Source organism: Alternaria viburni, assembly GCF_023758015.1.
Source record: "Alternaria viburni strain BMP 2772 chromosome Unknown scaffold_40, whole genome shotgun sequence".
Lineage (NCBI taxonomy): Eukaryota > Fungi > Ascomycota > Dothideomycetes > Pleosporales > Pleosporaceae > Alternaria > Alternaria viburni.
The window spans coordinates 1-26832 of NW_026055809.1; the positions used below are offsets into that span (position 1 = coordinate 1).

General features: G+C 49.0%; 9 protein-coding genes across 9 annotated transcripts; 3 read left to right on the forward strand and 6 right to left on the reverse strand.

Annotated features, from left to right (window-relative positions):
* Positions 1-4541: 4541 nt before the first annotated feature.
* J4E79_011303 (uncharacterized protein) lies at positions 4542-6322 on the reverse strand (the record flags this gene model as incomplete). The annotated part of the gene is made up of 2 exons (XM_049360133.1): positions 4542-5786; positions 5852-6322. 2 exons carry the CDS (start codon positions 6320-6322, stop codon positions 4542-4544), a joined length of 1716 nt encoding a protein of 571 aa, XP_049205339.1.
* Positions 6323-6884: 562 nt separating this feature from the next.
* J4E79_011304 (uncharacterized protein) lies at positions 6885-10193 on the reverse strand (the record flags this gene model as incomplete). Its single annotated transcript, XM_049360134.1, has 2 exons — positions 6885-9979; positions 10079-10193. The coding sequence occupies 2 exons, from the start codon at positions 10191-10193 to the stop codon at positions 6885-6887; spliced, it is 3210 nt and encodes a 1069-aa protein (XP_049205340.1).
* Positions 10194-11107: 914 nt separating this feature from the next.
* Positions 11108-11869, reverse strand: J4E79_011305 (uncharacterized protein; the record flags this gene model as incomplete). Its single annotated transcript, XM_049360135.1, has 1 exon — positions 11108-11869. The coding sequence occupies one exon, from the start codon at positions 11867-11869 to the stop codon at positions 11108-11110; it is 762 nt and encodes a 253-aa protein (XP_049205341.1).
* A 1464-nt stretch (positions 11870-13333) lies between these two features.
* On the reverse strand, positions 13334-13790 carry J4E79_011306 (uncharacterized protein; the record flags this gene model as incomplete). The annotated part of the gene is made up of 2 exons (XM_049360136.1): positions 13334-13356; positions 13433-13790. The coding sequence occupies 2 exons, from the start codon at positions 13788-13790 to the stop codon at positions 13334-13336; spliced, it is 381 nt and encodes a 126-aa protein (XP_049205342.1).
* A 333-nt stretch (positions 13791-14123) lies between these two features.
* Positions 14124-14753, reverse strand: J4E79_011307 (uncharacterized protein; the record flags this gene model as incomplete). Its single annotated transcript, XM_049360137.1, has 1 exon — positions 14124-14753. The coding sequence occupies one exon, from the start codon at positions 14751-14753 to the stop codon at positions 14124-14126; it is 630 nt and encodes a 209-aa protein (XP_049205343.1).
* Positions 14754-15277: 524 nt separating this feature from the next.
* NPR3 (Nitrogen permease regulator 3) lies at positions 15278-17827 on the forward strand (the record flags this gene model as incomplete). The annotated part of the gene is made up of 1 exon (XM_049360138.1): positions 15278-17827. The coding sequence occupies one exon, from the start codon at positions 15278-15280 to the stop codon at positions 17825-17827; it is 2550 nt and encodes an 849-aa protein (XP_049205344.1).
* Positions 17828-19783: 1956 nt separating this feature from the next.
* J4E79_011309 (uncharacterized protein) lies at positions 19784-20329 on the forward strand (the record flags this gene model as incomplete). Its single annotated transcript, XM_049360139.1, has 2 exons — positions 19784-19907; positions 19983-20329. 2 exons carry the CDS (start codon positions 19784-19786, stop codon positions 20327-20329), a joined length of 471 nt encoding a protein of 156 aa, XP_049205345.1.
* Positions 20330-20768: 439 nt separating this feature from the next.
* On the forward strand, positions 20769-21535 carry COX19 (Cytochrome c oxidase assembly protein cox19; the record flags this gene model as incomplete). The annotated part of the gene is made up of 4 exons (XM_049360140.1): positions 20769-20821; positions 20933-20967; positions 21083-21197; positions 21400-21535. 4 exons carry the CDS (start codon positions 20769-20771, stop codon positions 21533-21535), a joined length of 339 nt encoding a protein of 112 aa, XP_049205346.1.
* Positions 21536-24895: 3360 nt separating this feature from the next.
* On the reverse strand, positions 24896-26545 carry J4E79_011311 (uncharacterized protein; the record flags this gene model as incomplete). Its single annotated transcript, XM_049360141.1, has 1 exon — positions 24896-26545. The coding sequence occupies one exon, from the start codon at positions 26543-26545 to the stop codon at positions 24896-24898; it is 1650 nt and encodes a 549-aa protein (XP_049205347.1).
* Positions 26546-26832: the final 287 nt, after the last annotated feature.

The window sequence follows — 26832 nt, forward strand, 5'->3', positions numbered from 1 at the left end:
CCCTAACCCTAACCCTAACCCTAACCCTAACCCTAACCCTAACCCTAACCCTAACCCTAACCCTAACCCTAAAGCTTATTCTAAGTAGTAATAATCTTCTTATAAGTAGATATACTATAGTACTAGTCTAAATCTTCTAAGATATCTATATAGTTCTTAAATTTTATATCTTTAATATATACCTATATAGAACTATTAACTTATATCTATAGATAAGTAATCTATTAGTATTCTAGTATAGACTTATACTTCTAGATAGTAGTATAGCACTACTTATTATAGTTCTTATTATTATTATTATCTTTCTAGATATTAATATTAGATAACTTAAATAAGATAGAAGTACTACTAAGAGTTAATAGAGCTAGTGCTAGTACTTACTATACTTACTATTAACTATTATATAAAGATATAATATAGTTATATAGCTTTATATTAAGTAGGTTAGATATTCTATAATAGAAGCGTAATTATAATTATAATAAGAAAGAAGAGCGTTAGTAATAGTTACTATAACTATAGTAGTTAATTATTTAGTTAGCTAGTGCTAAGAAAGTAGTATAATAGCTAGAATATAGATTAGATAACGCTATATAATAGTTAATATATTACTTAGATAATAAGTTTTAATAAAAATAGTAAGTATTATAATTATAGTAATAACTATAAGTATTATACGTATTATATATATTATAGCTATTTTAGTCTTAGGTCTTATAACACTAAATAGTATAAAGTTAGAAGTATAGATTATAGAACTATAAACGTATAACTATATTATTATACTTATAATATTATTATTCTACTAAGATAGTAAGCTTATTATTAGTAATAGTTATCTATTTAATCTATATTAAGAGTAACTTATTATTAGTAAGAACTATATTATAGTTTTTATTAGTCTTAGCTTATTACTAATAGTAGTAGAGAGAGTACTTTTTTTTAGTCTTAAGCTAATTATAGTAGTTAAGATATAGTTACTTAAACTTTTTATACTACTTTTTTTCTTTATCTAAAGCTTAGTTAAGCTCTTAGTAGTTAGAGTTAGAGTAGCTCTTACTTAGAGTAAGCTTTAGATATTTTACTTTCTTAGTTAACTTATTATACTAAGTAGTTATAAGTCTAAAATTAGTAGTAGTATCTTTAAGCTTAGTTAAAGTCTTATCTATATCTTTACGCGTCTTTATAAGTACTTTAATATACTACTATAACTATATTTTACTTTTCTTTAGGTACTTACTAAAAAACTTATTAAGTAATATAAGCTAGGTATACACTTTCTAGAGAATAGAAGTATTAGTAGCTTTAAAAGTAGATATAGTGTTAGAGAAGACGCGTATTATATTAATAATAAGCTTATATACTATAGTAGATTAGTTACTAACTAAATTAATAAAATCTTTATCTATATTAATAATAAATAAAGTCTTTTCTTCTAAAGAGTAATCTTAGCCTAGATATAATATAAACCTATCTATATATTTAGTGTATTCTAATATAATAATATATAAAAATAATATTAAATATTTAAGTTATGCGTATACTATTTATTTATCTTTAATAGACTATAGATAGTAGCTACTAATAGTAACGTTATAAATAAGAGATAGATTAATTATTATAGGCTCTATCTAACTTATATTAAAGTAATTTCTATTTAGATTTAGAAGTGTAGAGTAGCTAAAGGTACTTTATTAACTAGACTTAGTTTAGTAAATAATAGAAAGATTATTAGAATTAAAGTCTTAGCTAAGTATATTTTAGATATTAGTAAAAGAAAAGAAAAGTAGAGTAATAGAAGATATTTACTTATTAATTTACTTATAGCTTAACTCTTAGCTACGTAATAGTATTATAGTAGAACTCTTACTAGTCTTAGTCTTTCTAGAAGAGTAATAACTAATATAGTAGAATAGACTATTATTATTATTAAATACTAATTTAGAAACTAGAAAAGAATCTATTATTATATAATAGCTAGACGTAGGTCTAAAAGAGCTAGTGTAGACTAATATAGTAAGTATAATATTAGTAGAGATATAATAGCACTATAAGTAATAATACTTATTATAATATAGAGATTACTTAATAGTATTAGTAGAGATTAAGATTATAGTTATAGTAGAGAGAAAGTATAAGAAAGTAATAGAGTAAAGAAGTATATTATTATATAGTAGAAGTAGAGCTAATTATTTACTACTATCTTTCTACTTACTTATTATAAAGTAGTAAGCCTAACTATCTACTATTTACTAAGGTACTATAAATATTATACTTATTCTAGTATAGTTATAATACTCTCTTAGAGTTACACTACTTTAGTAATATTCTTTAGTAATAGACTTCTAGTGTAATATACTTATAGCGTTTATAATTAGCGTAATAGTATAGATTCTAGTAATCTATCTATATAATAAGTTCTACTCTACTATTATATAATAGAGCTTTATAGTAAATTAGTTATAGAGCTATTCTAATATAGAAATATATCTAAAAGTAGAGAATATATTATAAGATTATAATTACTATCTTAGCTATAGAGTTATAATTAGTAGAGTAGTATCTTTATAATATTATAATATTTATAACACTATATATACTAAGTTCTTTAAAGTAGTTACTTTCTACGTATATTCTAGATACTATTAGTAGATATAATCTAGTATAAGAGATATTAATAGTTAAGATAATTATATTAAGTTAAGTACTAAGTAAAAGATTATATATAGGTTAAGAGACCTACGTAGATAGAACTTTAGTGTTTCTTACTTAGTATAATACTAGACCTAATTAGATAGAGATTATAGATTTAATCTATAATATCTAGTAGCTAAATATCTATAGAATAAAGATATTTACGCTAATATTAGTATAGATAGTTTATTTTATAATATAGATAACGCGTAGTTTAATAAAAAGACTAAAAAGAAAATTAATTAAACTTAAGATAAGACTTATATACTTTATAGTAGAATATAAAAAGCTATAGCTCTAGAAGCTATAATAAAGTATTAGAGTATTCTAGTATTATATATAATATTACTTTATATATAATAGAGTTAACTCTAATAGAAGTAATATTACTAGTACTTAAATTTTAAATAGGCTTTTTCTTTTATTTAAAGTCTAACTATTATATATACTATAATAATATACTACTAATATCTTTACTTAATTATTTATTATACTTTTTATTTTTTATTTTTTATTATTTTTTTTTTCTTTTTCTTATATTATAAGTAAGTAATAGATTCTAGATAGTATAATAGAACTATACTACTAGAATAAAAGAAGTTATACTAGTATATTAGATATTCTTCTATAAATTAGATTTTTAATAATCTAAGAATTATTTAGAAATAAAATATTTTTTAGTAAAAGCTTTTTAGAATTATTTTATTATCTACTATTTTATCTTTTACTAATACTCTTTAATATTAAATACTTATATAGTATCTTAAATAATAGAATCTTTTTATAATAGAACTCTTTTCTACTAAAACTATTATATTTATACTTTTTTACTTATACTAAGTACTTTATATTCTTATAGTAATATATCTTTATACTTTCTAACTTTAGTATACTACTAGCTATAAAGTTTATTAAATACTTATCTTAATAGAAGTAGTTATTTTAGTATTAGAGTTAATATTAGTTTAAATTTCTCTACTTAGAGAATAGAATTTTAACTAAATAAACTACTTAGACTAATATACTAAGTTAGTAAGTATAAAAGCTTCTATAAAGATTATTATAAAGTTACTAATTATAAGTAATAAAAAAGTACTTTTTAAAAAGTATTAAGATTAGTAATAAAATTAGATTTACTATACTTTATTAAATATCTTATATTTTAACTATATAAATATAAAACTATATTATCTTTTTAAAGTACTAAACTTATAACTATTATATCTAAAAGTATAAAAATAAATAGAAAATAAATTTTTATATTATAAACTTACTTAAAAAGCTTTTTTAAGTAGTAAAGCTTCTAATAGCTTATTATAATCTATACTAGTATAATTATATATAGTACTTACTAAGTATTAAATAATAGAGTTAGTTAAATACTAGATATATAATATTATACTATAATTAGATATATTATTCTAAAAAGACTAGAGATAAATTACTACTAAGCTATAATAGTAATTCTAGAGTATTTATAGCTAATACTAAGTTAGTCTAGACTTTTTAGAGCTAGAACCTAATACTAAGAGTATTCTAGAGATATATTTTATAATAACTTTTAATTTAATTTACTAAAAGCTAGTTAAGCTAGACTTATTTCTATAAATAGATATTACTATATATATCTTATAGTACTATAGTACTTAGTAATATACTTATTACTCTTCTTAGATATATATAAAGATTTTTTTAACAAGATAGATTAGTCTAAAAAGCTTAAAAGAGATACTATAGTAGAAGTAAGTTTGTAATAAAAGTAACGTTGCGGCGAGATAAGCCTCGCGTCTTGTGTCTTTTTTATCTACCTCCGTTATACTCTCTGCCTTCCAAACCTCCCGTTGTATTTACTTCCTCTCTTCGCCCGACCCCTTCACTCGTACCCTCACCTCCATACCATCAACCGGCTTCGCCGTAACCTGATGCGTCGAAAACATCACCCCCTTCGTCTTCGCCTTACCATTCCCCTCAACCTGCACCTCGCCCTTCTCGTCCAAATCCAGCTCCCCAAGCCCTTGCTTGACAAAGTCAAAGTGCCGTGCGACGCAAGCAATGATGATCTTCGTCTCCAGGTTCGCGAGTTCAGATCCCGTGCATCGACGCGGGCCGCGCTCGTAGGGCCGGAAGCTGCTTTCGGGGATGGTCTTGGCGGCTTCGCCGAGCCATCGCTCGGGCTTGAAGTCGTTGCGGGTGGAGCCGAAGATCCTGGGGTGGCGCTGGATGGTGTATGCGCGGGGGGTTACGCATAGGCCGTCGATGGGGAGGGTGTCACCGTTGGGAAGGGTGAGCATGGTGTTTGATGCGGGTGGAGCGATGCGCGCGGTTGTGCCGGGTGGGTGGAGTCGTAGGGTCTCTTTGATCAGCGCATCGGTGTAGGGCAGACGGCTTAAGAGTACCCCAGCGTCGGTGCCTCGTAGCGCTTTCACGACGATAGATGGGTGAGTGTCGGAACCAAAGACGTTGTCAAGCTCTTCCTTGAGAGTTCGCGCAGCGAAGGGATGTGTATGTAACTCGTAGAAAGCCCATTGCAGAAGGATGGATGTTGTGTCATGGCCGGCGAAGAGGAAGCCGCGTAACGTATCGCTGGTTTGTTGGAGGATCTGGGGCGTGAGTCGGTCAATGCCGTGGAGGCTGAGAGTTGCGACGCTCTTGTTCTGCGTCTTCGTGTCGATGTCACCCGAAAGCAAAACCTTGTGCTGCTCTTTGATCTTGGCTTTGAGAATACGGTCCAGATGCTTGTCTTTCGCGCGGATCTCACGCTCGTTGGCAGAGAAGTAGCCGCGCCATCCTACTCCCCCGAAAGGTCGCTTGTTGAAGGCTTGCGAGAGGGCGCGGTACGTGAGGAGGACTTCGGATTGCTTCCCGTCGATTTGCGCATTGAGATCCATGTCGAAGGTTACTATTCCAATGATATCAAAGACAAGGTTCGTGGTGTAGGCGTCGAGACGAAATGTTTCGCCAGTCGCAGCCTTCTGTTCCATGAGCTCGATGAAAGTCTCGGATTTGTCCAGAATGACGTCGACCAAACCAAGGAGATGGCTAGGTTGGAAGCCCGGGCGTATGCGCTTGTACAACGCGTTCCATTCCTCTCCCTGTAGCTCATAGTCAGTCCCTGCACCTTCGCCTATAGCTCTACACCTGCTCACCCACTACTTACATCAGTAGTAACCAAAGACCTTGAACCAACCAGAGGTGCTATCTGCTGGATAGAAGGATGCTTGGGCATGCTAGTCCGGAACGCTTTATTCGGCTTGGTGACTTGTTCCGCGACATCGTTGTCCAGGATGAAGAGCACGGGGAACTTCTCAATCGGGCGGAAGTCGACGAGCAAAACCGGGGGAAATCCAAGCTTCTCAGCTTGTTCGTACAGCATCTCATCGAAGGCGCGTCGAGGATCGCCCTCAGCTGCAATCTTCTCAACCCATGGCCAATGGCCTCGGACGGGATCTGCTGGCTCGGGTTGTGGAAAATGCGAATACTGCTTGAGATCGAGGGGCTTTGCTGTGGTGAACTTTCGCACGAGGTATGTCAGGGCGAGCGGGATTACCGCAAGTAGTAGCAGCCTCCATCGGAACAGGTCATTCAATCGTTCGACGTTCGGCGACGAAAGCAAGTCCAGTAGCGCCATCGTTACTTCCAGAGAGATTGGGAGAGGTCGAAGAGATTGCCACAAAACTGAGGAATGCCCCTCATCTTGCATGCGACAAACATCGCGATGAGGCCACCGGTTCTACCGCGGTAAGCCATCGTGTCAGCGGCGCATTCTACCTGTTGCGTGCGCCATGGCGACGATGACAAGCTTTCGGAGTGTTGTCGGACATGGCAGTTGCATCGATGTGGCAGGTGATCATCTGATTAGATGCGATCAGATTAGATTAGACCGGGATCACCCGCAGCTGATTCGTTCACAGCTCCTCCACGCTGCAAGATGCGCAAAACTCTGCGCCTTGGCTGGGCGGACGACAAGCTTCGTTCAGCTAGTAAGAGTGGGATGTCGAGACTTTGCGCGATATCGTGACATGATGCCAAGATGAAGCAATCGGCGTGGAGATGGGTGTTGAGACATGAAGGTGAGTGAAGGTGTGGCGCAGACTTTGGTGGGGGAGGTAAGTGGGGCACGGTGCAAGTAGAACGCGTGCGCGTCATTCGGGTGTAGACTCTTTTGCTCTTCTACAGTATAGTATCTACGCCTACTCGAACACGTCGGTAGCGAACCTCTCATTCCTGAGCCCCTCGAACCACTCCCTCGCCTTCGCGTCATCCGCCTCCCGTCCCTCCTTCTCCTTCAACCGCTCCTTCGCGATCCGAATCAGCGTCTCCTGCACGCCGTCGCCCACGCCGCGCGAGCCACATACAAAGAGCTTCGCGCCCGCCTCGAACTGCTCGATGACGTCGGCGCGATCGTGGTAGACACGGTCTTGGACGTACTTGCAGCCGAGCGACTCGTCTGCCTTGCGCGAGAAGGCGAGGCGGAGTGAGACGGCACCCATGTCTTCCCAGCGCTTGAGGAGATCGGCATACATGAGGTCCGTGGACGGCGAGCGGCAGCCGTAGAAGAGGATGGCGGGCGCTAGCTTGCGGCCGGCAGCAATCTGGGCGGCGCGCTCTTGGATGAAGCCGCGGAAGGGGGCGATACCGGTGCCGGCGGCCATCATGATGACAGGGACGCTCTTGGAGTCCTTGGGCAGATGGAAGGCCTTATGCGAGGGGCGTACGCTGACGTGCAGCCTGTCGCCGGGCGCAAGGTTCGCGAGGTAGTTGGTAGCTACACCCACGTATTGGCCTTGACCGCTGAGGGCGGTACCCTTGACAACGGAGTATGTGAGGGTGACGTTGTTCGGGTTCCACAGAGGCGACGACGAGATGGAGTACTGGCGCACGCGCATCGGTGGCTGCATCTTGAGGAAGACGCCCAGTGGCAGCTTAGTCGAGGGGAAGCGCTCGAGCAGATCCAGGACCGACACACGTTTGGCGGTGATCTCGGAGCTGAAGTCTTCGTCCGCGAGACGTGCGAGCTCCTTCTTCTCGGCCTCGTCGCGTGTGGTTTCAACAAGCGCAAGCACATTACGCTTGCTGGCAGGTTGAGCGAGTTCTACGTACGCGCCAAGGACATCGATGGCACTGACGGGTGTATCTGTAGGAAGCGTGGTGGGGCCTGCTGAGGAGATTGTGAGCATCGAGTCCCAGCTTAACCCGAAGTGTCGCATCGCGCGTTGGATGTTCTCCTTGGGGTTCAAAGGCAGAATAGCCAGGTAGTCGCCCGCTGAGTAAGTCATGTCCGAGGGGAGGCTGATCTCGATGTGTCTCTTCTGCCCGGCATCTCCGCCGGAAAGGACTTCGATTTCTTCGACACGAGCCTCACGAACATCTTGACGTAGCGTAGATGATCTGGGGGCGGTGACTTCGACGTCAAGTGTTGTCTCTAACGAGCCTTCGCCATCGGCCTCTGATGATCCATACTTCTCGCGCATGGCAGGCCACAATACTTGGTCCTCCCAGGTCTCGAAGTCGGTAAAGATGTCTCCTGATGAAGCGTCGGTGCTACCCATCGAAACCATCTTAGTCGCGCCTCTTTCTTCGAGCGTAGCGTCCAGGTACTTGGGGATCTTGTGGAATGTCTTCGCCCAATCCTTATGGCCGCATCCGAAGACGGCATACGAGACATTCTCCAGCTCCTTGCCCTTCAGTGTACCGATCCAGTTGACAAAGTGCGCGGCGTTATCGGTAGGCGCGCCCTCGTAGGATGCGGTGATGATGACAATGGGCTTGTCGGTGGGGATGCTCTCGCGCACCGCATCCAGAGTGTCCACAACTTCCGCGTTGAAGCCATGGTTTGCGGCGTCGCCAGCAAGGCGGTTAGCAAGCGCTTCGCATGTTCCGGTGTTGGAGCCGTAGTAGATGGCCATAGGCTTGCCCTTGGTGGTCTTCTCTTTCCTGACAGCGGGTGCCCCATTCGCCGGAGGAGGGTCGTTGAGAGTAGCCGATGCCAGCGAGCGCTCGAGCGATGTCGCGGAGACTCCGTTGCGGAGATGCGCGCGCATGTAGAAGTCTTTGGGCTTGATCGTGAGCGTCTGCTTGATCTGGAGTTGGTACGACGCGTCTTCCATGGTGAAGTTGAAGTTCTGGAGAAGAATCGCAAGCACCAAAAGGGCCTCTTGCCAGGCGAATGGCCTTCCAATGCAGGCTCGCATGCCGTTGCCAAAGGGCTTCCAGCAGTTGGGGAACTCTTTGTTGCGTCGCTCAAACTCAGCATCAAGCATTCGTTCAGGTCGGAACTCTTCGGCGTCTTCACCATACGCGACCGGATCGCGGTGGACCATCGGGAACAACGCAATGAGAGGAACGCCCGCCTTGACTGCATACTTTCCTCCAATCGTAGTGTCTTCCTTGGCAGTCATACCAACCGAAGGTGCAGTAGGTTGCAGACGAAGAGCCTCGCGGAGCACGGCGTTCAAGTAGGGAAGCTTCGTCAAGTGATCGACAGTAATCGGGCCCTTTCCAATCACATCATCGACTTCCTGTTGCGCCTTCTCATACGCCTGAGGGTTCTTCAGAAGGTAGTAGAATGTGAACGACAGCAAGCCGGAGGTTGTCTCATGTCCAGCAATCAAGAAGGTGATCATGTTGTCAATGACATTCTCGTCCGTCATCTTTTTGCCAGTCTTGGAGTCGACACCGTTCAACATGCCGTTCAGAAGATCTTTCTTGTCGGTCGGGTTCTCCCTCCTGTTCTTGATGACGTCCATACTGGTCTTGCGGAGCAGTTCGATGTCTTTCCAGTACTTTTGCGACTCGGCGCCGTAGAACATCTGCGAGATGGGGTCTCGTCTTGCGCGGTCTCCGCTGGTCTTGAGGAAGTCCGCCATGGCATCAACGAATGGATGCATCTTTGCTTGGTAGTAGGAGTTGAAACGGTAGTCCATAGCGCAGAGGGCGATGGTGTCGAGAGTCAACCGGGTGAAGTCATCCGTAACGTGTATGGTGTGCTCAGGGCCGTGTCTTGCCCACTTCATGACGAGTTGGGACGCAATGTCGTGCATCTCGTTGAACATGTTGCGGATAGCGAGTGGGCCAAGTTGAGGGAGCAGGACGCGATGCGCAATACCCCAGTTCTCTTCTTGTGGTCCGTAGGATGTGAACAGACCATCGTGGACACCGTTGCGGACCTGTTCGAGTGATGCCGCTACGACCTTCGAAAACCGCTCTTCATCACAGATCTCGTCCATGTGAGCTTGGTTTGCGATAACGACACGCTCGCCGCCAATGTAGAACTTCCATATCGGGCCTGCACTCGTTAGTTCTCGGCTCGCAGATTCGCATCCAAACTCAGTCCATGTGCGGGAAGCAGATAGCAAGGCAGGTATGCACCAAGGGAACCACTAACCGTATTTCAGTGTGAGATTACACATGGACAGTACGGGATTTGTGGCATCAATGTCTGTGACGTTGCCAACGATGGGCAGGCCAGGAGGGCCGGGAATGGGTTCAAGTTCCGCCATGTTGGAAGCAAGAATAATAAAATGTAAAAGGTAAAAGTCCAAGGAATCAAAGTAAACGCTGGTTGTCAGTTGAAGATGTCGTGTTGACCGTTCGTCGCAGCCGGACAGCCCGCTCTATCTATAAAGTATCAGAAGAAATTCAATCATGCCACGTCGTTTGCATAATGACGCACTGAAACGAACTGGACTCTTTCGCGCGCTCCGAATGCTACCTCCTGGACGCGTTGGGACCACTTTCGCTGCTTGTCGAGCAAGATGCCTCGGTCGTCGTTGCGGAATGCGAGCACGCTGATTTGTCGGTTCCGTTTTGGGCAAGTCGCCGTGTCGGAGGTTTTCACGTCGGGGGCGGGTGAATTGCGTCGGCCGAGCTTGAGGCTGAGAAGCACATGCAAAGCCGCTGGATGCACGAGATGAGATCTTTATAGGCCTCGGACAAGATCTGGAGGATTGATGCGGTGCGAGAAGGTGCAGCTTGCGAATCTCGTTCTCGTTCTCGTTCATGTGCAAGGACTTGAGGACCGACTTGGCGTTGGGTTCGCGTTCATTGGCTTGCGGAGACAAAGCGGTGGGATGATGCGCGTGGACCAAAGTCATCCGCTGGCATTCCGGCGATCAGGGTCTACGAGGGGTGACTACAACTTCGCATTGAGGACTTCATTGATATCGTGAGGACGGTCTTGGGGTGGTAATCTTTCGTATCGAACATTCATCATAACTAGGTATCGTACAGCAAATAGAGCGGCGGAGGTTCTTGTACCACAAGACAACCTCACCGCATACTCATCCTCGAACCCTCAAAAAGCAAACACGCTATGCGATCTAGATAGTCGGCGCTTTTCCCGGAGTAAATGGTTCAAGTATCGTCATGTTGCGTTATGTTGAGGAAGGAAGCAGCTCTCCTGGACGATCGTCAATTACAAGCGCAACAGCAGCGCAGCGAAAGCCCCAAACGCCATTCCTGGTGTTGACAGCGACCACCTCCCAGCACCGGCCTGCATATTCTCGAACGGGCTACCGTTGCCGTTGGCCGGCGGAGGATCTGTCTCTTCCGACCCCGATGCCGACGATGTCTGCGTAAAGGAGGCGCCTGGTGTCCGCACCGGAGCGGAAGGCTGGGCAGAGGGGCTAGGCGACGAGATCGTGGACACGGGCGTGCCACCAGCCACAGTCGACGTGACGATGCTGCCGGTACTAATCTGCGTCGGGCCCATGACTATAGGCACGATTATCTGCAGCGTGTTGCCGTCGCCATCGGTCGAAGTTTTCGTTATGGTCGTGCTGATTGCGCTGGTCAAATCAGCGCCGGCGTCGTCATGTTCGTCGGTTTGGGTCGTGGTGGTGGGCTTGGGTGCGGCGGGCGCGGGCTTGGTTGTTGGGGCTGCGTGCGTGGGTTTCGGAGGGTCGGCTGCGGCGGTGCTCGACACAGCAGCGTAGGCGTCTTCCACCACCTCAGCTGGTATCGTGCAGCCGATGGCATCGCAGTAGAGTTCTAGCGGTCCGAGGACGAGTTCGATGTCCGATTCGTCGGCTTTGCATGAGGATACCGCGCACGCGACTGCGCTGGAGAGGTACGAGGTGCTGCTTTCGCTCGTCTGACATATGCCTGGGGCCACATCAGTCCGTGATACGGTGAAGTTTGATAGTGTTGAACTTACATTTCCTATAACTGCAGCCATCGTCTGTGTTCCCAAAGCAGTCCCGCCAACACTGGGGGAGACTCTGCAGCCACCAGTCGCGATGCGCAGCAACACCCAGCGCGAAGACCTGCGCAAACAACAGCCATATCCCAATAGACGCCCACATGATCATACAGTTCGTAACGAGCGACGGAGGTGAGTGTAGTGAGGCAAAGACAAGCTCAGGACTGCCGCCGCAGCCTTAAGGAGACGTCCATCCTTCTGCGCCTACTACCCTCGCGTCTGTACTCGGGGAAGTCGCATGGCGAGTGGCGTCTGCACCCTTTCCACATCACCGTCAGCCGGAGCCAACCAGTTGCGTGGCATGGATCGTCGCCGTCATCGTGTTTCCCCCGCTTGTGTTTCAGGTCGGGTGCACATCCAGGCGAGGGGGGAACTCTGCTCGCCTGGCTTCTCACTCTCGTCGCAGACACGCATTGCAACATCATGCCTTATGATCGATTATCACTATTCATGGGGTGTCACTGCCGTACGGCCTCTCAACACCCAATCTTTGCGGCGTTCTCGATTGCGACATGATGTGCGTCGAGGCTGACGGTGGCGACTTCTGCACCGTTGTTTTTACTCGTATCGACAACTCCAGCTGTCAATATTTCGATAAGGCGTCGTTGCGGTGGAGCTGGAGAGTTGATCACTTACCCCATAGTATTTAACCTCACGTACAGCAAGATGTCATACGGGAATACGACATCCCCGGCTATGCTACCGCTCAAAGCGTTGTCCCTGATGGCATTTGCGGTAGCTGAAGTCAAAAGTGGCCTCACGGACCTCCTGGTGTCCAGTCATTACACACGTCAATATTTTCTCCTGAAGGAACGATCGCGACGATTTCACCAGACTTGATACTTGCGACTTCAACCAGCGCTCCGATGGCTTTCATACAAATAAGGAGAAGAGGCACGTCTGCGGGTGTGTACTTCAAGTCGAGTAGCAGACATTGCTCATTCAGGAAAAAGCAGGCCTGACATGGCACTTTTTGTGTCGAAATCCATCGCGCCGTTTATGCGACAACGTCAAATACACTCCTGGGTTACTTCAATCGTGATAGCATTGCATCTTGTTGACTTTGGTATACCTGGCGCAATTCTTTGATTCAATATCGTTCTCATGTTACTAGGTTCGTAACTCTGAGCAATCCATTCAATACTACATTACCTCATCCTCTCGTCTTCAGCCTCCTCGTCACAAACTCCGGAGGCGGCTGTCTAACAGCCTTCTTAAACACCTCTTCCCACAAGTCATCAAGTCTACCCTTCATCTGCAGATACTCTTCCTGCCTCACCCAAACAGCATACTCAATCACCCTCAAAAACGTTCTTTCACCTCCCAGCAGAGCATGTCTACTCAGCTGCAGTGGCACCGCCCAATGTTCCAAATTCACCCAATCGTGAGCAAGGAACTTGTACGCCGTGTGCACCGCTATCGCAACAAGCGTTGCATCACTCATTTCTGGTCGGTAACATGATCTGGACGTGACATAGGCTATAGGGAGAGTGATAAGTTCACTTCCATCCTCACTTGAGATCGCGTATTCGTACTTACGCTCTTCTTCACGCTGGAACGTGGAAGAAGACGCTACACGATAGCGGAGCAGTAGGCATAAGGCGAGAGGGATGGTATCTGAACTAGCGTGATCAGCTTTGTCGAAGTCCATGTTGAGGAATTGGAGTAGGCCTTGGCACACGGTAGTCATGAATTGCGTGGGGCGTAGAGTGTCGCTGTTAGGGTTGATGTGTGCGAGCTCACCGTCACGCGTGGGAGGTGACTGGAGCGTAGACTCTACGACGTCGAGTGGGGCGTGTAGGATGAATGTGCTGAGACGAGCGAGGAAAGACGATGTGTAAGGCTGGGGTATGACGAGATAGTTGTCGATGGTGTCGTAAGACGCTCGTGAGGTCATGTCTATCCGGGCGCGGGTGTCTTGTTAGCAAAGGGTGTCAGCCACTACGTGCTTATTGGAAAGAGGACGAGGGTAGAATAAAACGCATTTCTTGAGGGCATACGCGACTCGTGTTGTGAAAGCAGCGTCGTGAATCTGCACTATGGCACTGAATACTATTGACTAAGGTGTATCAAGCCCGGTGGCTGTGACAATGTTCTCACAACACATCTTGGCTCTGTGCTGTCTCAATGTCGCACGCGGGAGCGCTTGCAAGACACCTAATCAAATTCAAATCATAATGAGATCGTCGCTACGTCCACTTTCGCTATCGAGAGTAGGTTCAAGCGGCCGTCAAAAGAAAACGTCATCCTGATCTTCAAGCAACGTCTCCCACACGATCTCGAACCTACCCACAAACTCCTTGAAGTCAGCCTCATGTACCCACGTCCTAAAGTCCAGGTCCTTCAAGAACGCGATCTCAGCGCTCTGAATATCTGCGTATTGTCTACCCATAACGTCGGCCCACGCCTTTGGCGACACCCTACTGTCACAAAGATTCCCATACGCAGTCTTGATGGCTGCAGCAAGTCTGAGACTCTCCTCGTGCGTCTGCGAGTGACATACCCCATCGCGCGTCAAGACCCTGAACTTGAGAAGCAGGAAGAGCGCACACGGAATGACGTCCTTACTCACCGCCCATCTTTGACTTCCATTTCTTAGCCAGTTTGACACGCGCGTACAAGTTCTGGTCATCAGGTAGCCGGGCTCGATGCGTAGATCGGATGGGTTGATAAGGGCGAGGAGTGCTCTGAGATCGGCTTCAGTCGCGGCGGACATGATGTTGTATAAGAGATCCGGGGGTACACTAGTGATGAAGCCTGCGAGTTTGGTCAAATCTTCGTCGAGGTAGTATTGCGTGATATCTGCGGTGGGCACACTGCCTGGATTTGTACGCGGGGTATACGGAGGCGAGGTCCGCATGGTTGACAATTTCTCAATATTCCAGTGGCCCGTCGCTATGTGATCAGATTGTACTAGGCGATCTATATTGTCTGGGGGGAAACGTTACGTGCGTTAAGCATTGACTACCTTACTTTAGTACTCTAGAAAGACCTTGTACGACCTGAGGTCATTGTACTGAATCGACTCGCGAATATGCACAGTGCAACCTAGACTCTTCTTTCTTCGAAAGAGACGGCGATAGTCATTAGCAGAATGGTCAAGCCAGATACCTATGCCTTTCTTGCTCCTTATCGCTCGCTGTAGTCCCGTGAAGGACGTCTTCGAGTTCACTATTCACCGGAATCGCTCGCCACTATGACATCGCTGGCGCATTGAAGTTACTCGGGGTCGTACCTTGGCCTGCAAAGTGCTGGATTGATGTATGGTTGTCGGTGCGCGTTCCTCGAAGATGGGGTGAAAGAGCTGTCTGCTTCGGGCTAGATCTCCCGGGGCTCCGCAGCTTCTTTCCCCGCATGCAGCACCTGCCCGTCCTCCACTCTCCAATGGCTGTCCCGCTGCCACCCGCTTCCAACCTCCACGCCATCCTCCTCGTCACCAAGTCGCGGTCGCTCGGCCCCCGTCTCGTCTTCCACTATCCACCGCTTTCGCCCTCGGCAGCCGCACTCGCCGCCGCGAAAGACCCGGCTTGGTTCAGGCACGACACGTCGACGGCCAGCGTCGACTCGCGCAGCTCCGATAGCGAATGGGACAGCAGCACCGACTCGGACGACGATAATGATATCGAGATAGGCAGTCGCACCAGCGGCGGTCGCGCATCGGGGAGGACCCTGACCGGCCGCGTGAGCGACAAGTCCAAACTGGGGTCGGGGCTATGGGGCAAGCAGGAGACAATCGACGAGGAGGATGCGGACGACGACAATGACCAGGACGGTAATGGACATCGGGGCAAGGGTGGAGATCACGACTGGGATACGGTGCTGGGCTTCAAGATGGATGCGCTGGAGAAGATGCTGAGCCCGAGCAAAGAATACAACAAGAGGCGCTTCGAGCTTGGCGTTGAGAGCATCGTCTTTCTCGGCGCGCCCATGTTTGTACGAGATGACGGGCTCTGGAAGAAGGCGAAGCGGAAAAAGAAGAAGCGCTCCGATCAACAGAAGCTTGAGGACGGCGATCTGGTGAGGAATCTCACGAGCGCAAGCGACGACGACGACGCGAACTCCCCCGAACCGTCGAACGAACCGGTCCCAGGATTCGAGCCAGGCTACGGCCACGACTCCATGTCGAGCGGACCGTCAGAGGCTGGATCAGATGCACGCAGCAACTCTACGAGTCTTGACATCAACAACCCGGACATGACCATGTTCAACGTCGTCTTCGTGCTGAACCCGCCTGCGCTGGAATACCAACAACGCGTCAAGGAGATGTACGAAAACGTCACGCGCAAGTATGCCAAAGCTCTCAAGTACGAGGAGGCGCGGTTCCAGTACGTGTGGAAGGAGTCTAAGCGCATCATCGACATCAAGCAGCGCGCCAAGGAGACGAACGAGTCGCTCACGGCGACATGGCGCAAAATTGTCAGCACGTCACCCCTCGCTAAGTCTATCGCTATCATGTTCGACGCAATCTCGCACGACAAGATAGCCCACATCCATTTCGATGCGACGTTCAACACATCCTTCCAGATCCCCCAGGCCGATTCCACTCCCTACCTCCCCACCGCCATCGAACCCCAGATGCCAGGTCTATGGCTCACGACCTCGAACGTCATACTTGAAGACGATGATGCGCCTATGACACAGCATGCCGCCTTGCTGCTTTTGGAGGACGCCGAAGTGCTGATCAAAGACCTGGGCGGTGATACAGGTGGCAACGCCGCAGCCATCGCATTCTACATACGCAACATCATACCCACCAAGTCGCTGCTGAAGATCTCGAAGAAGCATAACATATCCGCGCACGATATGGAATACATAGCGAGCCATCTTGTCTACTGGCGGCGGGCACGTCTCGTTGCTCCGCTATCACCACGCGACACGTATATTGTCAGTCCAAACGCCGACATGACTGTTCTCCCAGCTGCAATCTCAGTATATGCGCAGCGCTTCCCCACGTTGCCTACGCTGCCCAAAGTACTGAGCATGCTATCCGGTACACCACGGCCGTACAGGAACTTCATACCTACAGCCGAACATCGCGAAGCGTACATGGAGATTCTAGCGTGGCTCATGCGCGGCGGCTGGGTCACGCAGTTGCGCACATTCGCTTGGGTGCGTGTAACGCCTGAGATCAAAGCGCAAGTCGCAGCGGAGATGGAGCGAGAAGAGCGCATCAAGAAAGCTGAAGAGGCGCGCAGAGAGTTGATGAGCGACAATGACTCGGTGGCGGATAGTCTTCTCTCCTCCGACAAGCGAAGTAGCTTGCTCTCGCTAAATTCTGCGAGGACTTCATCGCCTTTGCGCCGCACGCGCAGAGATGCGGACGAGGAGATGGAGAGCAGCACGATACTGAGCCCACGGCTCGGATCGACCGCCATGTCGCGTAGCGTTTCTGCGCGCACGAGTTCGGACGCCGGGAGTACGAGCAGTCAACGCACGACTATTGCGCTCACTCCGTCGCAGAGGGCGGAGTCGCCATCGCATCTCGGGCTTCGAGATGTTAAGCCGCATCGCCCGTCGCCTCTCCATCTGAAGCCGACCTCCCCGTCTCCATCGCGCAACTCGATAGTCTCGCCCACATCTCCGGTAGAGAAGCTCGCCCCACCAGACCCATCGTCCTTCGCACCCACCACCATTCTATCGCCACAGAAAGCGTCATCGATAGAAGCGCGGTGGCTCGATAAGATCGCCCAGACATTCGAAGAGACGGCAATCATCTCGACGAATCCCAGTCCGCCGAAACACGCAGATGGCGCGCTGGGTGGCATCACCGGTAAAGAGCTGCGGGAGAGCTGGCCCATGCTGCTCAGGCATCTGGATGGTAAGCATGCGATCGAGGATGTGTCGGCTAGAGAGGGCATCAAGCGGAAGCGGGTCGCGGTGCTGTTCAATGCGGTCAAGGAGAGAGGCTGGCTGGTTATTGCGCGGCATTGGTGAGTTGGTGGTGATGTTTGATTCGATACCCCTGTGTTGGTTGGTTCTGAACCGTAGTTCTCTCAATCCACCTCATTTCACAGACAAGACCCAACACCCCAAGAGCTTACGTTGACGTGAGGCTGGTTGTTTTGCGTGTTTTTATCTTGATGTAGGCTGCAGGCTACCTCATTACAGAGAAAAGAGTGCACACCCTGGAGCCTACGTCGACGTTGGGTCATCTACTTTGCGTGACTTTAACTCGATGTAGGCTGCAGGCCTCTCTACTTTGTTCTATGTATGAGGCGCCTCGACCCCTCTAGTTCTTTCGTGCAACAAAATGCTCGCTTGAACCATAGTTCTCCGATTCATATCCACCGGTGTCATTAGTACTGCGCGAAATCCCATGGTTGAGCCTTAAGTATTCCTCTTCGGTATTGATAATCCTCAATACTCAACCATGGCTTGACTTTTCGTGGAATTTTCTGCTGCTATGCGAATACTTCCTATATAACGCATCTCTTCTCTCTCTTCTATCTTCTTTTTTTACCATCCTCAAAAGCAGTCTACTCCACAACAGCTTTCCGCACCACCACCAAGTCAAACCAAACTAAACTACCAAAATGCGTGGCCTCTTCATCGCCTTCCCCCTGGCCCTGGCCTCCGTTGCCTTCGCCGGCCCCACTTCGATCCCGACGCCTGCGGCGCCATCAACGCCTGACTTTACGGCTATGCCGCGCATGACCGCTGCCTCTGCCGCCTCTGCTCCTGCCCCGACAACCACCGCCGCCCCCGTCGTCACCGCAACGCACACGACGCTCATAACCATGGCGTCAGATCTCGAGCCCCGCAAGCACAAGCACAACCACCATCAGCATGACAAAGACCACTACGGCTACGGCGGCTGTTCCGAGTACTGGGACGGGCGGTTGATTACGAATTGTCCGAGTGTTATTGCTACTACGTAAGTTCTTCCCTATCTATCATCCAAGCCGAAATGGGTTTTGTTCTTTGGATTTCGAGACCAGGGAAGCTAATGAGAGGTGTGTAGGCTAGACTACCATGGCACGCATCCGCTTATCACGTTGGAGGGGGGCAGGCCTGAATCCTGATTGCGAGGGGAAGTATGGGGGGTATGAGAATTGGGATGGGCGGTATGGGGGGAAGAAGACTATGGTGTGATGGGCTGCTTCCGTGATTCCCTATGGATGCCAGTCGGTACTGTACTCGATGATGGGGTGTTTGGCGTTAGTTGCCAGGTTATTGGTTGTGTTGGGTTATTGTAGTCGCGTTATATCAATTTGACATCGCGATGTTGGTTGCTTCGCTTGATACTCACAACGATGTGTGTAATTGCTGATATTCCGTGACTGAACGCCACGATACGGCTCGTTGATACCCATCTTACGATGAGAGGCCGAGTATCCTATGCCTCCACAAGGTTCGCACCCGAAGTAAAAGTGCTGCCTGCCTGATATGGCGGTGTGATTGCATGCCACGGTCAGGCGACTCTTGACAATGTAGGACCTGTGGTCAACGATCGCGTGCTGGCTGGTTGCACAAAGATATTCCAGCGCCACTAGATGCGATCAAGGTATGCGCGATGTCCTGCGTGAATAAGCCGAACCCAGCAAACATGTCGAGGGAAGGTTTGGGTGGTAGGAGAGTGAAGAGCACTACACCCGTGGTAGCCAGCGCAAATTTGCCCGACTCCTTCAACACCAGTATTTGTGACTGGCCCGCTCGAGCACGTCGTGTAGGAAAGTGCTCGATTAGAAAATGCTGCAGTACCATTCGCCGTGAACTGAAATTTGGATACCCGGTACCAAGGAAACAGCAGGGCCACATCTTCCTACAAAATGACGACGTTCCCATCTCTTTCTTTTCTTAAGCACATCCCCTCACATCAAGTGTCTTTTGGTCACGATTCAAATCCCGACCATATCAAGTCCCAAATCAGCAACGACTTTTCTCAACACCATGAAGCTCACCACCATCCTGGCTGCAGTCGCTGGCCTCTTCGCCACTTCCGCTGTCGCACACGAGCAATGGGTCTACAACGACCACCGCAGGCCTCGTGCGCAAGGCGCAGTTCCGAAAATAGGTATGTATCTTGTGTCGATAGCACGAGCTACCATCGCGGCTCCGCAACCTATTATGCTAACCCCCCTCCCAACAGCGGACGACTACGTCCCAACAGCAGAGGACAAGTCACTTTGCGCACGCTGGGACGGACCCCGCTGCCTCGACGACGAGGAAGGCCCCAACATCTTCGACGAGGAAGAGCGTGAACGCCAGGAACTTCAAAGCCCTGAGGAGAAGCGGGAGGAGGCCCTCCAAGAGCTGAAGAAGATCGAGAAGATCTGGGAGGGATACCACGCGGAGATGCGGAATCTCAAGATGATGGAGAAGATCTACGAGGGGTTTGACAAACAGTTGGATCACCTTGAGAAGGTGGCGAAGCTTAAGTTCGGCAAGGACGCAAAGGCTTCTGAGGTTGAGGATGGGGGTGAGGGTGCGGAATAGATTTCGTAGATTGGGACGACTGGGAGGATTATGATCTCTTGAGATACGCGTTGGAGATGGATTGTGGGATGGGCTGGAGAGCCGAACTGCGCACGCGTACACGTTACCTAAGTATCCTTCTCGGTAGTGACGTAGACATAGCAGGGTCGAAATTTACCGTCGCACAATGAATTGAACTTGATCACGATAGTTTGGATACAGAATGCAAGTGTGGTGCAGAGGTCGTGATGTCGGCCTGCCCTGCAGCGCGATGCACAAGGCACGTCATCCCGAGGTTGCAGCACTGGCCACCGAACGAGGCCGATCGCGCTAAGTTTATCCAGCCCTCACTCAGCATCACAGTCACCACCATACTTCCCCACGACCATACAGCCCACCCACTACCCCACGGATCCCCGAGATCTATTCAATCAAGGAATTCAGCAACTTCCCGACCGCTATGAGCAACTTTGGAGGCGCCGGACTTGGGCAAAAGGTCCAGAAGCCGAATCCGTGAGTTCTTCCCTCTATGCGCATTTCTCGTCTCGACCCTTGCGTACTCAGACAACATGGCTGCCTCTTCCCATCTTGCACATCCTTGTGCTAACAATTGTTTCACTTCAGGCCAGAGCGCGGCTCATTCCCTCTCGACCACGACGGTACGCTTCCCGAACTTTGACTTTTACTTCCGCATCATACCGTATCGACCTAGCCATCTCGACGCCACGCCGCTATTGCTATCCATACGCATAGACCGCTTACACTACATCACAGGGGAATGCAAGGACATCATGCTCTCGTATCTCCGATGCATCAAGTCGCATCGCGGCACCAATGACCCCGAATGCCGCGGCCTCTCCAAGTCATACCTCTCTTGTCGCATGGATCGGTACGTACCATTTCCTAGATTACTTCGATCAGCCATTGCTGTACCGTCATACAAACATACTGCGCCGCCTATCGTCCCATTCGCTGATATGCCATTCTGTCATTCCATTTCGGCAGCATCTGCCGAGTCGCGCATCCGTCCTCTTGCTCTTATTATTTCCCATGCATGATGAGCATATCGCTGACCATTATCACCGCATTAGAAATCTGATGGCCCCGGATTCGTTCAAGAACCTCGGCTTCGGCGAAGACAGCGACGGCCCCAACGCGGCTACCACAGCTGCAAATGCATCTCAGTCACCGCACCCCAACGGCCAAAACAAACCTCGCGGAGCCTAGAATACTGAGTTGTTATTCGTGTGAAGGATGCGGTCCTCGTGATCAGTCGTTTGGCAGCATCCGAAGAACGTGGCCTCACACAGATCCCTCGGGATACGTCTCCACTCTTCTTTCCGAAAACCTTCGACGTGCCAAATGACACACATGCGCATGAGTGAGCACGCCCCATGCGCGCCCTGCAGCGAGACTGCAGATTCGACAGGTGACATCGAGAGGATGCCCTGGACCAGAACGGCAAAGCACATAGTGAGACAAGGGGATGGTCGGATCGGCGGCATCGGCATTGGCATCCATCTCCGCGAAAGGCACAAATACAAGCAACTTGGACACAACAAGGAAAGCCCATGACAGCTTGGCAGATGTTGTAAACACCGAGGATACTGGTGATACCCGGGCGCGCCACAACAGATCCGATGAAAGACAAGGCAGCGCAGATAGCACTGCAGGTCTATCTGAATCACATCGTTCTTTGTAGAACCTCGATAAGATAGCGGCGCAAATACACCTTGTTCACCGCTACACATCCCCATCGATCACCATCCCTCGTCATCCTGCAGTGGCAACCGTCAGACCCGATCTTCAACCGAGACCTGCAAGTCATCCCCCGCAAACCTAGATCTAGGAAACGGCACTGCTCTGCAGATCGGGGGGTGTAACGGTCGTACAGCCGGCTAGCTGACACTGCCGATGGGGGCACGATGACTTACTCAACGCCCATCTTCCCTGCTGAACAGTCCGGCTATCTGAACATGTGCGATGCGCATCTTTGGTAGCGCCATGAACATTTTGTTTTCGCGCTACTGCTGTTTCCGCCGCTGAAACAGTGTGGTTGTGTCTACGGGGGGGTTCGTGTTGTGACGTCGGTGGCAGATGGGCTTTTCAGTGTCCTGTGGGAGGGCGTGAGAGACGGGCGAGTGCGGGTTTGGCGTTGCGCAAGGCACCGTGTACATTTTGCGACGAGAGAATTACGGGTTGAATCCAGATGAAAAAGCGTCGGTGTCCTTTGCTGAACCTGATCCGCATGCATGCGCAGTGTTATGCCAGCTATACCGAACATGCGCACTAGCAACTACAACGGCATAACTGTGCATGCTATCATACTATAATGTACCTCGCTATAGCACTCTCATAACACAGCTATCCACACTAGCGTGCGTACGTACGCATGTTGCACAACAGATGTCAGTACCGATCCCAACACCCCAAGCCCACCTGCCGACTCCCTTGCAATGTCACAACCAAAACCCCCTCAACACCGATCGTGCCCCCCCATCCCCTCTCCTTGTTCCGTCAAACGTTAGAGAAGTGGCTATACCCCTTGTAGACGCAATGCCATCGTGTAGCAATATCGCGACAAGGTCCCCCTTCGCCGGTTGATTCCATTCCATTCCATTCCACGTCCTTGCTTTACCCCAACCCTACCCCCAGTAGCAACGGCTTTTGTCTCTTCTTGCAGAACCCTTCGCCGCTCGCGTATACAGTACGGTTACCTGCACATTGCGCATATTCCATTCGCCATGGACACGGACCCCCTCGATTGGATAGCACTGCATCGTGAGTGAAGGACGTAGTAAGGACGTACGCAGCTGATTGGCTGCGGGACCCGAGGCCGTTTTGCAGACCGATCGTAGCGTGCTTATAGCATGGGTAGCATGGGGGGTGATCTGCCGGCAGGAATGGCGGGGACGCAGGACGGGGTATATGGGAGAGATGATATAGGTGTTTCGTGTCGGGACGGACTGCATGGCATGGGGTTTGTGATGAGGTGATTGCGAGGGAGGGTTTGGTTGGTGGGAATGTCAGCCGGGATATTGACGTATTTTCTTTCTTGTTCTTACGGGATGAGATGGATGGGATGCATCGTGATCCGTCGTTTCATCCGAACAACCACGTCCGCATCAAACGTATAGGAATGCGCAATCAAAACCTCTCCCATCCCCGTCCAAGTGATCCCGACCCAATCAACTAACCTAACCAACCAACCAACCAAGCCAGGTCATTGTTCTTCTTCTCGTCACCTGCATGTACTACTTACTCACTACCCATACACACCCATACATATCTGCATTCCCCATGCTCCACCGGTCACGACTCACCCCACCACCCGAAACAACCAAACACCCGGTCTCACCATCCGGAGCCGTTCTTCGGACTTGTTCTTTGCAAATTGCTTTTTTCTCTCTATGCCTTCGTTAGCCGTTGAGATGCGGGCGGGCTAGATTTGCTTTTTTCTCAATTTCCCATAAGCCCTAGATACGGTATTGTTGTACGAGATCCAGCGCTACTACATATGGCGCCGACGCCACAGCTTAGCTGACCAAGTAGTCCGTGTATCACAGTCTTTGCGCAATCTTGGAGATTGCGTGAAGGCGGCGGCAATGGCGGATCGTTCGTATCTAAGACTTGTGAATGCTATGAGGCTGAGACACGGGAGAGGCGTGGTAGAGACGCAGGAATGCGGGATGTTGCTTTTGTGGACCTTTTCGTCCTGCACACTGGCTGCCTGACGGGAGGACTGTGGCGGTCGCCTCCAGCGCCGGATGGACAGGGTGAGCCGCGGCTCGACCAACTTCACCTCACTTGTCAAGGCATGAAAGACGGGGGTTATTGATGTAGATGAAATTGTATCTGGGACCAATCGGCCCATGTCAGAGCCCATGAACTGAAAGGCAGAACGCGCAGTAGCAAGAATTCCCATAGGCCCATCGTAACCATAGCAAGCGTTATCCGAACGTCTTCTGCATCTATCATTCTCTTCCCACCAACATAAGTGCTGACACCATAGAACGCCAACAATCCGAAACGCGCCGACCATGCTTACATGTGCCTCCCATAAACAAAACCGTCATTAAAGAAGACAAGAGTGGTGATGTGCAAAACTGCAGGTAAACAACCGTGACACGCCACATACATGCGAGAAAGATGTAAATAGATGAAGGAAAGCGAGTCGCAGAGCTGCCAGAAGGAGAGACCGCCGTGTACGGAGAGTGTCGAATACCGAAGCGCCGAAGACCTTCGTGCTCCGGTTGGTAGGCTAAGCTCGGGTGATGAGGAGCGGGAAACCAGGGTGATGATGTGCCACGGAGGGGTAGAACATATTATGCAACGAAATGGGAAGTGCTTTGATGCAGGCGAGAGCTTCATCCGTCCTTGGCCAGCAGAGACGGTACGCGCGCGGGCGACGACATGCCGAGGAACGGTCGACCGATGTGAGGTGTCTTTAGCCTCATTGTAGCAGCTCTAGCGTATGCATCAAGCAGGATGCAGGAACGGGTGCGGGGTATCGCGGGGTATCATAGTGAAGGAATCGACAACGAGATGGAAAGGCCGGAAGAACAGAGACAGCTAGTAGGCTTTGGATCAGTTCATGTCCATGCCGTACTCATCCTCCTCTTTGAGACTGGACCAGTACTGCTGCTGGTTCGATCCAGATCCGCTACCGGTACTCTGCATGCCTGGGCTAAGACTCTGTGGAGATGCGCCGCTGATAGGTTCACCGGCCAAGTTGGTGTGCTTGGGCACTCGGAGTCCGGAGCCAGGGCCTCGCGAGTATCGGAAGGTACCCGAGCCGTTCTTCTCAAGAGCCTCGAGGATCTCGGTCTTCATGCGCTTCTCGTCTTCAGTCTGTTCGGTGACCCACTCCTCGCCAGTGGCTTGTTGAAGTCGTGCAGCTAGCTCGTCACACTCTTGAAGCTTCTTGGACAGCATCCACATGAGATCGCGAGTCCAGCTGACAGCACCGTTGAGAATGTCACCCTTGTTCGGGCCCTTGTCCTTCTCCTCGATGGGCAATCCCTGTGTAATGTTACCAGCGGCCCGCCTTCCATTGCCACCAGCGAGAAGTGACGTTGCTTGTGGAGGCGACATGCCGGTGGCGCCCATGGTAGGTGACAAGGGGCCATTGTTGTTGATGTGCTTGCGGATCTTCTCGTCCTCGAGGCGATGCTGAGGTACAAGACGAGACAAGTCGTGAATGCGCTCGTTGATGTTGTCCCGTCGGCGACGCTCGACCAAGTTGTGAGACTCCCGACGCCGGCGCTTCTTAGCGTCTGCGTTCTGGCCAATATCGACCTTGGCGGGTAGTGAGTTGTGCTTGCCGGAATGCAGGACATCGGTGATCTGCTGGTGGTGCATGGTACCCTGGTGGGGTGACGCGGTGGGCGAGTCAATCCATGAGTGCGCACTTCCGGGAGTGCCGTCCCACTGGCCAGACACGCTCTTTTGATGGCGGTGCATGTTGGTCATGATTGGCTGAGTAAAGTTACCAGAGTCTGGCGTGCCGAGGTGGAGACCAGCCATGGCAGGGGTCTTTGGTGACATGGGAGCACGGCTGTCAGAACCAGTCCGGCTCATGGTGATACGCTGGCGCATGGATCCACTGGGCATGCTGCCAGGGAAGTTCATCCTCTGTGGTACTGATTGGTACTGGTTGAAGTCGAAGTTGCCAGGGTGGTTGAAAGGGCTGTGGATAGGCAGGTCGTCTGGGGTGTTTGAGTAGACCTGGTTCATATTTGGGTTGTTGGTGTGACTGTGGTAGTAGTCTTGCTGGCCAGCCTGCTCTTGGGCAAAGTTGTTGAAGGCTGGTTGTTGTTCGAAAGTGCCAAGTGACTCGGCAAGTTCGTCGTCAGCAATCCCTGCTCCGCCCTGCATGTAGCTGTTGCCGGCGAAGTGGTTGCCCATCATGCTCCCGCTCATGTTGAGCTCAGAGGGGTTGATGCCATTGGCATTCTCGTGCCCAGCGAACTGAGCGTTAGCGTATTGGTGGTTCATGTCAAGGCCGTTGTGACCGAGGAAGCGTTGGTTGAAAGACATCTCGTCGACTTCTTCTTTGATGTATGGTTGAGGTGATCCTGTGCCAGTCATGTTGAAGATATCAGCGTCTAGCACGTCGTCAGAGGGAGAGTCGAAGCCAAGGTCCAGCCTCGCAATCGGCTTTTGAGGAGAGTAGGAAGAGGGAGGAGTGAAGAGAGCGTCCGCTTGAGGGACAGTCAGTATGGTCTCGTAGTACATGATAGAAATTGACGTTGGAAATGACGGAAGAGGAAGTGCGGGGAAGGGGAGGAGAGAGGAGAGTCTGATATAGGAAATGGAAGCACTCTAGCGCCGTTCTCATGACGGTGCAGAGTGGGGGACGTCACAAAGGCGTACTTACTAGGCTTTGGCATTACTGTGGGTTGCAGTATTCCAGGAATGTGGATGTGTATGATCTGAAACGATCTGTCGTCGATCTAAGCAAGTGACTAAGGATCGCGCTCGCAGCTTGCAGGATGATTGCAGCACGAGGCGGTCTGTGTCGC